The sequence below is a fragment of the Perca fluviatilis genome, chromosome 9 (genome assembly GCF_010015445.1).
Source record: "Perca fluviatilis chromosome 9, GENO_Pfluv_1.0, whole genome shotgun sequence".
NCBI lineage: Eukaryota > Metazoa > Chordata > Actinopteri > Perciformes > Percidae > Perca > Perca fluviatilis.
In genome coordinates, this window is record NC_053120.1 from 914,089 (window position 1) to 927,347 (window position 13,259).

The 13,259-nt window shown below is 40.4% G+C and overlaps 1 protein-coding gene across 2 annotated transcripts in view; it reads left to right on the forward strand.

Moving 5' to 3' along the window:
- The window catches only part of grin3bb (glutamate receptor, ionotropic, N-methyl-D-aspartate 3Bb), a 68,878-nt gene that overhangs the window by 27,730 nt on the left and 27,889 nt on the right, over positions 1-13,259 (forward strand). For both annotated transcript variants that reach the window (XM_039811565.1, XM_039811566.1), the window contains exon 2: positions 6,522-7,150. In XM_039811565.1, coding sequence (XP_039667499.1) covers positions 6,522-7,150 — 629 coding nt within the window. The remainder of the gene's footprint in view (positions 1-6,521; positions 7,151-13,259) is intronic.

Below are 13,259 nucleotides of genomic sequence, written 5' to 3' on the forward strand. Positions count from 1 at the left end.
GTTAACTCTCTCTCTCTCTCTCTCTCTCTCTCTCTCTCTCTGTCAATTTCAATTATTTTTCAATTTCATGTTGCTTTATTGGCATGACAAAAAATACATCTCTGTCTCTCTCTCTGTCTCTCTCTCTCTGTATCTCTCTCTCTGTCTGTCTGTCTCTCTCTCTCTGTGTCTCTCTCTCTGTCTCTCTGTCTCTCTCTCTCTGTCTCTCTCTCTTTCTAGATATACATGTATACATACATCTATTACATCTATTATATCTATTACATCTATTACATCTATTACATCTATTGCATCTATTATATCTATTACATCTATTACATCTGTTACATCTATTATATCTATTACATCTATTATATCTATTATATCTATTACATCTATTACATCTATTGCATCTATTATATCTATTACATCTATTATATCTATTACATCTATTACATCTATTATATCTATTGCATCTATTACATCTATTAATAATAATAATAATAAATTGAATTTATATAGCGCTTTTCATGGACTCAAAGTCGCTTTACAGGGCAGGGTAGATTATAAAAACATAACAAAACAAGTAGAACAAAACAAGATACAGATGAAAAAGGGAGGGGGGCAGGTGGACTATGGGTAGGCTGAGGTGAAGAGATGGGTCTTGGGGGGACTGGAAGATGGTGAGGGACTCAGAGGGGTGCGGATCTCTTGGGGGAGGGAGTTCCAGAGCCTGGGAGCTGCTCTGGAGAAGGCTCTGTCCCCAAAACAGCGCAGGTTGGACTTTTGGATGGAGAGGAGACCGGCTGAGGTGGATCTGAGGGACCGTGAGGGTTGGTAAGGGGAGAGGAGGTCAGTGAGGTATGAGGGGGCCAGATGGTGGAGGGCTTTATAGGTGAGGACCAGGATTTTGTAGGTGATCCGGTGGGAAATGGGAAGCCAGTGGAGTTGTTTTAGGACTGGAGTGATGTGGTGCCAGGATTTGGAGCAGGTAATGAGGCGGGCAGCTGAGTTCTGGACCAGTTGGAGTCGGTTGATGTTGGTAGAGCTGATGCCGAGGAGAAGTGAGTTGCAGTAGTCCAGTCGGGAGGAGATGAAGGCGTGAATGAGTCTTTCAGCAGCGGGGGGTGTGAGAGAGGGTCTGATTTTGGCGATGTTGCGGAGGTGAAAGAAGGAGGTTTTAATGACTTGACGGATGTGAGGCTCAAGGGAGAGGGTGGAATCAAAGATTGCATCTATTGCATCTATTACATCTATTGCATCTATTATATCTATTATATCTATTATATCTATTACATCTATTATATCTATTGCATCTATTATATCTATTACATCTATTATATCTATTGCATCTATTATATCTATTATATCTACTACATCTATTACATCTATTATATCTATTACATCTATTATATCTATTACATCTATTATATCTATTACATCTATTGCATCTATTATATCTATTATATCTACTACATCTATTACATCTATTATATCTATTACATCTATTATATCTATTACATCTATTATATCTATTACATCTACTATATCTATTATATCTTCTACATCTATTACATCTATTATATCTATTACATCTATTATACCTATAATATCTATAACATCTATTATATCTATTACATCTATTATATCTATTACATCTACTATATCTATTATATCTACTACATCTATTACATCTATTATATCTATTACATCTATTATATGTATTACATCTACTATATCTATTATATCTATTACATCTATTATCTATTACATCTATTACATCTACTATATCTATTACATCTATGGTTCTTACTGCATCTCGGTGCAACGCTTTCTCAAAAAATGTAAATATTTGCACCAACATAAGATATCCTATGGAACCAGGAGAGCATCGGCTGACTACAAGCCTCCATGACGCCGAGCGGCGGCTCTCCGCCACTACAGAGTTCTGCGAATGCAGCTTCGGTGCTCCGCAGGGCGCTCCATCATATCCGCGGCCGTTGGTGGAGAATAGGTGACTGTGCGCCGGATACACAGCACTGTGAGCTGCCGTCATTTCAGCGGAGATTATGGTTAAGTTTAGGCAAGAAATATGTGAGTGTTATAAGGTGATGACAGGTTTAAACACCAAAACGACTAGTTAGGTTTAGGAAAAAGATTGTGGTTAAGGGTAAAACACTCCCAAGAAACAAACACGCGTTTCCTGGATGAAAGAACTCCTCCCCCCGGCCTGAAAGTCCTGTGTTTTGCGTTTTAGGACCCACACATCCCCCCCCCCGACCTCCTCCCTACGCGGCCCACAGCGTTTTTATATGATTGAGGCTTTTTGAACGAATGGTTCATGAGAACAGGCTGCCCCCTCTGGAAGAACTAGACAAAATACATAATTAAAGATCCCTCGGATCCTGATCACCCAGTCTTTGAACTGTTACCATCTGGCTGCTGTCATGTCCAGACCTTCCTCCACAGAACCGCGGAGGAAGGTCTGGCTAGTCCACACAGCATTCCTGGATGGGAGAAGAACGTGCTCTGGTTTATTGACATTTCTTTAAATCAATCACAATCCTCGTGGGCGGGGCTAAGCTCCGGACGGAGCCACGGTGCCTCTGCTAAATAGTCTCAGGAAGGAACTGGTTTTGGTGGAACATGTGGATGTTCAAAAGTAGTTTTAGTCGTGCAACAGAAAACTCAGATTGGACAGATAGTCTAGCTAGCTGTTAGACTACAGACAGACAGACAGACAGATAGTCTAGCTAGCTGTCTGGATTTACCCTGCAGAGATCTGAGGACCAGTTAACCATAGTCCTCACAAATCCACCGGAGGTTAGAAACCCGACACAGAGACAGAGGAAGGGGACGCATATCCGGCCGCACCGGACCAATCATGAAAGTGGAACATCGTGGCTATATACGCTACAGAGCAGCCAAAACCCAGACCACCAGACTCAGAGACAGGTTTTCTCCCACAGATATCAGAACGCTAAATAAACAACAAAAAAACAAGTAATATTTTACCATCCAATACACTCTGGCTGCACTGTGGATGAACATAAGATAGAGTAAATTAGACTGAAAGTAGAGTGAAGTGTTGATCTGTAAGGCAGCAGGATGCAGTTAGAGTGAAATAAAGTGAAATAAAGAAGAAAACAAAGAGAGAGAGAGAGAGAGATAAGTTCCCATCATGCAGCAGGATCCTCTCTCTCTCCTCCAGGTTTGATGCTTTAAATCCTCAAAGATCAGCCTGTCAGAGCATCGTCACGGTGACGGGCGACGTGCCCTGCATCACCATGACAACAGAGAGAAATCATCTCTTTGATCTTCCGTCTGATGGTTTCTTTTCTTTCCGTGGGTTTCACAGAGTTATATATATATATATATATATATATATAAAGACTGAGAGAGGATTTCATCTGCCGTAAACAATTATATCTATTACATATTGCCGTAAATAATATGTTTTCAAATTGGCCTGAACAACAACGGTTTAGGACGTACAAGGTTTTCACCCGGCAGCGACGAAACTGAACACAGTGTCCAAACAAACTATGGAACTACAACTCCCATGGTGCCCTCTGGCCCAGAAAGACTTTGCCTCAGACTGAAACAGATCAACGAGACTTCTGTAAATCAGTGGAGACATTTTTTGAGTCATTTCACTGTCAGAGTTTGACCCTTTCGGTCCGATAACCAGTGTTGGACAAGTTACTTTTAAAAAGTAATTAGTTACAGTTACTAGTTACTTCTTCCAAAAAGTAACTACATTTGTTACTCAGTTACAAATTATTAAAGTAACTAATTACTTCAGAAAGTAATTATTGCGTTACGTTCAAGTACATTTTTAAATGCTCAAATGTGACTCCACCTCCACCCCTCTTTAACAGAACTTAAAATGCATGTGCATGTTCAATTATTTATGATAAATCTGTTATATTATAATGAAATGGACACTTAATACAATACATTATTAACAGAAACAACGTACACAAATCTAAACTATTTTAATGTTGCTGTGGGACAAAGTGAGACTAGCCTCCAATCAAATGCCATGTATGTAGATATTATGTTTATATAGTGGATTGATACAAATAACACAATAGATGTTTTGGAACTTCTGATATTTATTGGCCCTCAACGGGCCACAACTGGGCAAAATTAAATTAAAATTAAATTATGCTTGTTAAGCACTATACCAAAAATAAAAAACAAAATATATACACTCTTTGTAGTGCAAATAAAATGTTGAAAGATGTTTTGAATTACTTGACAACGACATGGATAGGCACTTTTGCCCAGAGCATAATGTGCATTTCACAATTATATTCATTCTTTTAATTTCTTGGAGGGAAAAGTAATGACTATACTTCCATTTAGAGAAGGCTACTTTGGGATTATTTGGGCTCACCATACCTGTCTCTCTCTCGCTGACTGACTTGCTTGTGTTGTTCGTTGTGTGTCTGACTATGCATGCTTTCAAACACCCACCCAACTCTGCCTCTGAATGGCTTACCATGAAATTTTACTCAACCTCAACTAATCGTCAGCATTCATGCGCTTGTTGCGTGCACTGCCCACTAACCAAGGAAGAACAGTAAAAAAAAGTCTTTGCCTCTCGGCTCAGAGATCTAGTTGGTCTGATGAAAAAAACAGCTTCAATTATAGTAATGCGCCGCATTTTTTGGCAGTAACGGTAACGGCGTTATTAAGATGGGAAGAGTAATCAATTAGATTACTCGTTACTGAAAAAAGTAACGGCATTAGTTATAATTAATCATTTAACTTTGTTTTTTTTTGTTGTTTTTTTAACCCTTTATTTTCATTTTCTTAAAGACAACAAACATGCACAATGACACCAAGAAAGTAACTATTCATGTAAGTGTCTAAATATATTTTCTAAGCAGTACCATTATACATGCTACATTAAGCTAAATACTTGAATTAGAACCCCCCCATATTTCAATATTGTAGAAGGTTTCTCCAAATTTTCTACAAACAAAAATATTTTGTACGAGTAAAGAGTGAGAACATACGCAATCTTTTATCTTAGTGAACAACAACAGAGATTAAAATAGTTGTAAAACAACAATAAGGAATAATAATAATACACATGAAGCTTGCTCAGTCCACCTTTAAGAATTGTCTTATTGGTTTCCAAATCTTAATGAAAATGGATAGTTTGTCTTTTAATATAAATCTCAGTTCTTCCAAGAGCAACATACTTCCCAGCTCCCTTGCCCAAATCTCAAAAGTGGGTACAGAATCTGCTTTCCACATCTGCAAAATAAGTCTCTTTGCAAGCATCACACACAGCGAAATGGCCTGTGTCTGATATTTATTGCAAAAAGCATTCCTTGCTCCTAAAAGTCCAGTGCAAGGCTCAGGCTCCAAATCGATTGAATATGCTTCAGAAAAAAATTTAAATATACATTTCCAAAATGGCTGAATTTTACTACATGACCATAAAGAATGAAACAGTGTGCCTTCTGACACTCTACACTTATTACAGAGTGGCGAAATCGTGGGATATATTTTATGAAGTTTTGACTTAGAATAGTGAAGCCTGTGAATTTCCTTGAACTGTATCAGATTGTGTCTAGCAATCAAAGAACATGCATATATATTTCTTAAGATACTCATCCCACCTGTTTTATCATTTAACTTTGTTAAACCTATTTTTCTGTATTTCATGGGTTTTAATTTGGCTTTCAATTTCAATCTTATATTTTCAAACACATCTACGTATATATGCATATATCTAAGTGTTTTCAATGCTATGACGCAAACACTAAACTAAAGTCTTCTGGATAATAAATCAGACAGATGATTGGCTCTCCCTAAACCCTGGTAACAGAACTCAGCAGCCAATCAGAACTCAGGAAAGCCTCTACAGTCACACAGGATCCACCAATCCTTTCAGTGATTGACATCAGGTCTGCAAAGGTACAACTGCAGAACATATGCGCCGATTTACGTTTTCCTCCGAGAGGGTCCTCATGGTATCGGCGCCTATACTGCAGAATAAACTATAAAAAGGGTCCGAATTTCCCTGGTGTGATCATGTATCTGTTCTGTCTCCTGGTTCTGTCTCTATAGAACCAGTTCCACCTGCAGATGGTTCTGTCTGACATGTTGTTCCGGTTCTGTCTCTTGGTTCTGTCTCTATAGAACCGGTTCCACCTGCAGATGGTTCTGTCTGACATCTTGTTCTGGTTCTGTCTCTATAGAACCAGTTCCACCTGCAGATGGTTCTGTCTGACATGTTGTTCCGGTTCTGTCTCTTGGTTCTGTCTCTATAGAACCGGTTCCACCTGCAGATGGTTCTGTCTGACATGTTGTCCTGGTTCTGTCTCTATAGAACCGGTTCCAACTGCAGATGGTTCTGTCTGACATGTTGTTCTGGTTCTGTCTCTATAGAACCAGTTCCACATGCAGATGGTTCTGTCTGACATGTTGTTCCAGTTCTGTCTCTTGGTTCTGTCTCTATAGAACCAGTTCCACCTACAGATGGTTCTGTCTGACATGTTGTTCTGGTTCTGTCTCTATAGAACCGGTTCCACCTGCAGATGGCGATGGGCGTTCCAGACTCGGCCCTGTCAGCGCTGCTGTTGGCGGTGTTGCGGCGTTCCGGTTGGCTGGAGGGAACCGTGGTTCTGTGCCGGGGCTGGGAGGAGGCCCGCGGGCTGCTGAGGCGGCTGGACGACGCCGGTGACAGCAGAGCATCATGGGACGGTGGCGGGCCCGGCTGGCACGTTCGCGCCGTCCTGAACCTGACGCAGTCGGCGCACGACGACACGCAGATCCACGACTTTCTCTCGCGCCACTTCGGGCAGAACCCAGCGGTCCCGGCGGCTGTGCTGCTGTTCGGCGCTGAGCCGCAGTGCGCGGCGGCCGTACTGCGTGGCGCCCAGGATCTGGGCCTCACGCTACCCATGATGCACTGGGTGCTGGGCCAGCCGCTGCGGCCCGACGCGCTGCACGCCATCGGCCTGCCGCTCGGCCTGCTGGCCTACGGAGAGGTGGAGCGCAAGCCGCTGGACTTCTACGTCACAGACGCTCTGATGCTCGTCAGCCGAGCAGTCGGCGCCGCGGCCGCCGTTAGGCCGGACCTGGCGCTGAGCCAGAACACGCTGCGCTGCCACGACACACCGCCGCCCGGAGGGCACTTCCTGTCCAGGTAAACACACACGTTGTGTTATTATATTATATACTTTATAACGTTATAATAAACTTTATAAAGTTAACTTTAGGTTAGGTTAGGTTACTTTATTGGTACCCATAGGTAAACTAGTTTTACAGTCTAAGAAGCCGGACATCCTTAAAACTTTGTAGACCAACAACATAACATAAAACATATAAAAACAGGTAGTAAAACATAGAAAAAAAGAGGAATAGAAAACAGTACATGACCAAAGTGCATGTTTTGTGCAAATAATTTTACTGTTTGTTTAGCAGAGTGATTGCCGCTGGTACAAACTATTTTTAAATCTTGTAGTTCTGTAACCAGGAACTTTTAGCCTCCGTCCAGAGGGAAGATACTGGAGTTCCCTATTCAGAGGGTGTAGGCTATCTTCTTTGATAGCCATAGCTAGCCGCTGTAGTTTTTTAGCATACGGGGATGTAGGGTGTAGCTGGGTCTCCCCAGTCAGCTTCCCTGACCATTTTACAATTTGGTTTAGGCGATTCTTGTGCTTGACTGAGACACACCCGAACCATGCCACTAGGGAGAAAGATATGATGGCTTCGATAAAAGCATGATAGAATAATGTCATCGTGGTCTTGTGTATATGAAAATGGTACAATCTTCTCAAACAGTATAGACGCTGTTGTCCTTTTTTACAGACCGCCTCACAATTCTCCTGGAAATTTAATTTAGAGTCAATAATTGTCCCTAGGTATCTATAGGATTGTACTTGATCCACTAGTTGACCATTCATAGTTAAAGCCTCATATCCTGGAGTTTTTCCAAAATCAATGTACATATTCTTTGTTTTGGATATGTTCAATTGAAGGTGTGACTCCTTGCACCATTGGACAAAGTCTTTAATTATTGGGCCATGGCCTCTATCATTTTTATGGAGCAGGCTCACTATGACGGAGTCGTCTGCATATTTAATAATGGTCTTATTTACATATTTGCTCTGACACATGTTTGTATATAAAATGAACAGAAGGGGTGAAAGTACGCCCCCCCTGGGGTGAACCTGTAGAAGAGCAGAGCTGACCAGACAGAGCTCCATTCACCTTTACTCTCTGTGTCCTGTTTGTTAAAAAATCCAGAATCCAACCAACAAGATTATTACAAAAATCAAATTGCTCCACAAGACGGTTGGCTAAAATATATGGTTGAATTGTATTAAAAGCAGATGAAAAATCAATAAAAAGAATTTGTGCATGGGACCCCGCTTCCCTCAAGATGTTTGAGGAGCAAATGAAGCAGAGTGAGAGTGGCATCTTCTACACCCCTGCATGGCCTGTAGGCAAATTGCATGGGATCCAATGCATGTTCAGTTATCCTTAAAATATGTGGCCTTATCAATTTTTCAAAATTTTTCATTAAAATTGAAGTGAGAGCGACAGGTCTAAAACCATTGAGAGTTTTAGAACTACTACATTTTGGAACTGGGACCACTAACACATCCTTCAAAATGTTTGGTACATGTTACGTCTGCAGGGATTTATTAAAAATATATTGGAATATGTGACTCAGCTCTCTTGTCCATGTTTTGATCACACGCCCACAGATGTTATCAGGTCCATGACTTTTATTAATCTTTGTCCTATTAAAGACATTTTCAACTTCTTTATATGTGATGTTGAAATGGTGATTATCCTTGAGTTTGTGTTGGAGTCCTTGGACCTCCTGGCTGAAATCAGACTTGTCGAAATGTGTATAAAAAGAGTTGAAAGCATTGGCAAGCTCCGCATCAGATCCAAAACCCTCTGGAAAGACATGGCTACTGTTACTGTGCTTCTGGGTACCTGCTTTATAACGTTATAATATACTTTATGACTGTGTTTTTATCAACAGACCCAAACAGAATCTGCAGATTATGTTTTTTGTACAGTTTTCAGTAGTGGTGCAGAATTAAAATCTGCAGAATTTAGTTTTCCTGCTCGGGGTGGAGATGTGTCAACATTTGGAGTTTGAGTTTTATTTGTTTAAAATCTTCAGAAAATGACGCCAATAGTTCTGACCTGGAGCGCCAAATATCTCAGTGGATGGGATTAAAGCTCCCTTCTGTGTGTGTGTGTGTGTGTGTGTGTGTGTGTGTGTGTGTGTGTGTGTGTGTGTGTGTGTGTGTGTGTGTGTGTCTGTGTGTCTGTGTGTGTGTGTGTGTGTGTGTGTGTGTGTGTACCTACATAGCCGCGGCGTAGATTTAATGGAGCATAAAGCAGCCGTGAGACAGTTGATTCATATATATATTTGATAGTTGTGTGAAAGGTTGTTTTGCTGTGATAATGACGAACACATGAGTCTGTTTATATCCAGTGTTCATTAGCAGTTTTCATGAAAAAACAAACTGAAATATTTACATGTGTTCCTTCGTTTTCTATTCAAATGAGCTGTGATGTTCCTGCAGCGTTCTGAACGTTAATCAAACGGATTCCTCCATCTTTACCTCTCAGGCGGGAGGAGACACACACACATTCATAAATACCATCTGGTATTTAGTTCCTCTCTCAGTGAGAGAATGTAAACAGCTTTCACTTTTATTCATGAGGAGATTTATTACACAGCCTCGAGCCAAGCTCTCTCTCTGTCTGTCTCTCTCTCTGTCTCTCTCTCTCTCTCTCTCTCTCTCTGTCTGTCTCTGTCTGTCTGTCTGTCTGTCTGTCTCTCTCTCTCTCAATTTTTCAATTTCAATTTCAATTTCAATTTCAGTGCTTTATTAGCATGACAAGAAAATTCATCTGTGTTGCCAAAGCATAAGAACAAACATACATATAAACAACAACAAGGAGTAAATATATCTGATATAATAATACTAGTAAACAGGATAATTACGATATAAATGCAGATTCATGCAAATTCTGTGCATGTCCCTCAAAGGGTACGTTGAAACAATAATATATATATATATATTAAAAAAGAATACAAATAAATAAAATAATAGAAACATATAAATGATAATATATACAATTCTCTATTTATTTAGCCTTGTATTGTAGCAGGAGAAGACATATTTAGCTTCTAGCCATGCCGTGTGTTTATCTTTGCCTAATAAAAAAGGAAGCTTTTTGTCCTCAGTGTAGGTAGTGAAGCCTGGTATATGTTTTTAAAATTTTTGGAAATATTTGGTTCTTAAGCCTTCATATTTGGGACATGTACATAGGAAATGTGATTCTGTTTGGATATCCTGGTGGCAGTGTGTACAGACTCGTTCCTCTCTTGGTCTCCACACTTTTAAATGTCGACCTCTTTCAATTTCCAGCTCATGGTCACTGACTCTGTATTTTGTTAAAATTCGTATTTCTTTTGGATTTTTTGTTTTGAGATATTCGGCCAATTGGATATCTCTGTTCGGGATTGAGAACAGAGGAGTTTGTATTGTATCTTATTTTCATTTTGGCATTGTTCTGTATACTCGTCTTTTAATTTAGTCTCTCTCTCTCTGTGTGTGTGTCTCTCTCTCTCTTCTCTCTCTCTCTCTCTCTCTTTCTCTCTGTCTCAGTTTCTAGAGAGAGAGAGAGCTCGCGGCTGTATAATAAATCTCCTCATGAATAAAAGTGAAAGCTGTTTCTACTCTGAGAAAGAATAATGAAGTGTTTATTAGAGGACAGTTATTGGACATTAAAGGAACATTCATCTTTATTTCTGTATTTCCCATGAATGAGTCGTTGTGACTCTATATGTTATATGTATATGTATATATAGCTGCATCCTCATGTCCTTCACTTGCTTCCTTTCCCTTTTCTGAGTCGACAGGCAGAAACAATGCATCTCTGGATGTTATACGAGGTTAATGTTGTTTCATGCTCTGCCCCTGTGAAGAAACCTGCATCACATTTAGTTTAAGTTATTGTGATATAATAATATATATATATATACCACCACTGGACCATGAAGTCTCCAAACTCTGCTTTTAGCTTTTTGAGTTTCTGTAGAAGACTTTAAGAGCTTCACACATAAAGAGGTCATGCAGAGGTCATGCAGAGGTCATGCAGAGGTCATCCAGACGAGAACACTCTGAGGTAGAGCTGTAATCGGGCCTTAAAAGTACGGCCCGAAAAGGCCCGAGCCCGACAGAGTTCGGCCCGAGCCCGACAAGTACATTTTGATTGACAGCTTTTTAAAAGCCTGAACCCGTTTACAGCCCGACTGTACAAAAGTGTCTATCAGCATCATTAGAGTGTCGGAGAATAGCGCGGACACGCGCTTCACACCGCGAGCGGGCACACGCACCACTCAGCGGAAAACAGAGAGAAAGAAAAAAGAGACTGCGCCGCACGCACACAGCTCCTTTGTCTTTCGTAAAAAATGAGTCATTTATACATGTTTTAACATCATTTATTCATGACTAACGGAGGCTATAGGCCACTTGGAAGTTGGAACAAAGAAATTAATGAAGTCCTCCAGAGACCAGCCTCCGTTTCACCTCCTCAGGATCCATTTTCACGCTAATTGAAACGCATCAGCTGACCGCTCATTTACCATGCAACCCGAAGCGCAAGCCTGAGCCCGGCCCGAGCCCGTGTAAAATAATAGAAATTAAGACCGAACCCGACGGGACCCGATGGGTTCCGTCGGGTTCGGGCAAAGATCTTCAGCTCTACTCTGAGGAACACTGAATCGAGGCTTTGGACCGTATTTTTCTTCCATGTTTTTGTGACTTTTTTGACACTGCTCGCTGCAGGAAAGACTTCTCGCAGCAGGTTGGAGAAAGATAAAAGCTGTAACTGACAGAAAAAGATCAAACACGTCCACAGTGAATGAAATCACACGTTGACTGAGAGATAAAAAGATTATCAGCTGCAGGAGAAGAACAGAGAGTCTGAATGTTTTCCCAGTTAATCAGGTCAGAAGACGGGACAGGATCCAGTCTCATGTTTGTCCTGTTAAACTGAAACTAAATCACAAGAGAACTTCCTCTGATATTGTCCTCAGACTTCAGAACAATCAGCTGACACATCATCCCTTTAGATTACAAGTCCAGGTTTCCACCCCTCCTGTTGTCTGAATATTAATCTGTAGAAACAGCTGCCGGAGGAAAACAGTTCACTTTGTTTCCTGCATTAAGGGGAAGGGTTAGGTTGGAGTTCAAATGCAGCACCGGGGATGGCCACTGCGAGGGGCACAAGGGCACAATGGCACTATTGATGTAGGAACACACTTTAAACCCCCCTTAAAAGAAACATGTTCAGTTATTTAAAAAGCCATAAAAAAGGGACCCAGATATTAAAAGCAGGTTAAAGGAACCACTGGACAGACTGTCCAATCCAACGTTATTTGTTAAGCACCTTAAAACAACTAAAGTTGACCAAAGTGCTGTACAGAAGAATAAATAAGACATAATAAATAAAAGACATAACATTATGACATGAATAAAAGTAATAGCTGCGCAATGAAAAACAATCAATCTAAATAATTAAAAGAAGTACATTAAGTCAACATCTGACTAGGTGTCAAGGGCCACAGAGAAGAGATGGGTTTTAAAACGGGATTTAAAAACAGACAAAGACGAGGCCTGTTTAACATGCAGAGGCAGATCATTCCATAATTTAGGAGCCGACACAGCAAACGCACGGTCTCCTCTGAGCTTCCGCTTAGTTTTAGGCACACTCAGGAGTGTGCTCTGATCTGCTGATCAGCTGACCTGAGAGAGCAAGTGGGTACATATATATATATATATATATATATATATATATATATATATATATATATATATATATATATATATATATATATAAAGGGTCACCTCCACACCTGCCCTGGCCTCTCTCCTGGAAGGATGAAATACATAATCCATCCGTATAAATACTTTTAATTTAAAAGGGTAAGGGTCAGCCTGTTCTCATCAACCGTACATATGTTCCAAGGGTTGTTCTCATCAACTGCTGCTGATACGGCCGGTTAGTTAACCCTCCTGTTGTCTGAATATTAGTCTAATCCCTATAAACAGCTGAGTGTTTGTTTCCTTTATTAATGTGAGGAAGGTTACAGTCTCCTCACTGCTGTGTATTCATTTTAGATTTAGATTTTTATCTTATTACTGCAGCCTAAAATCAAACATGGATTACTGAACGAGCCTCATATAAAACAAATCACTAAACTATCAAAAGGA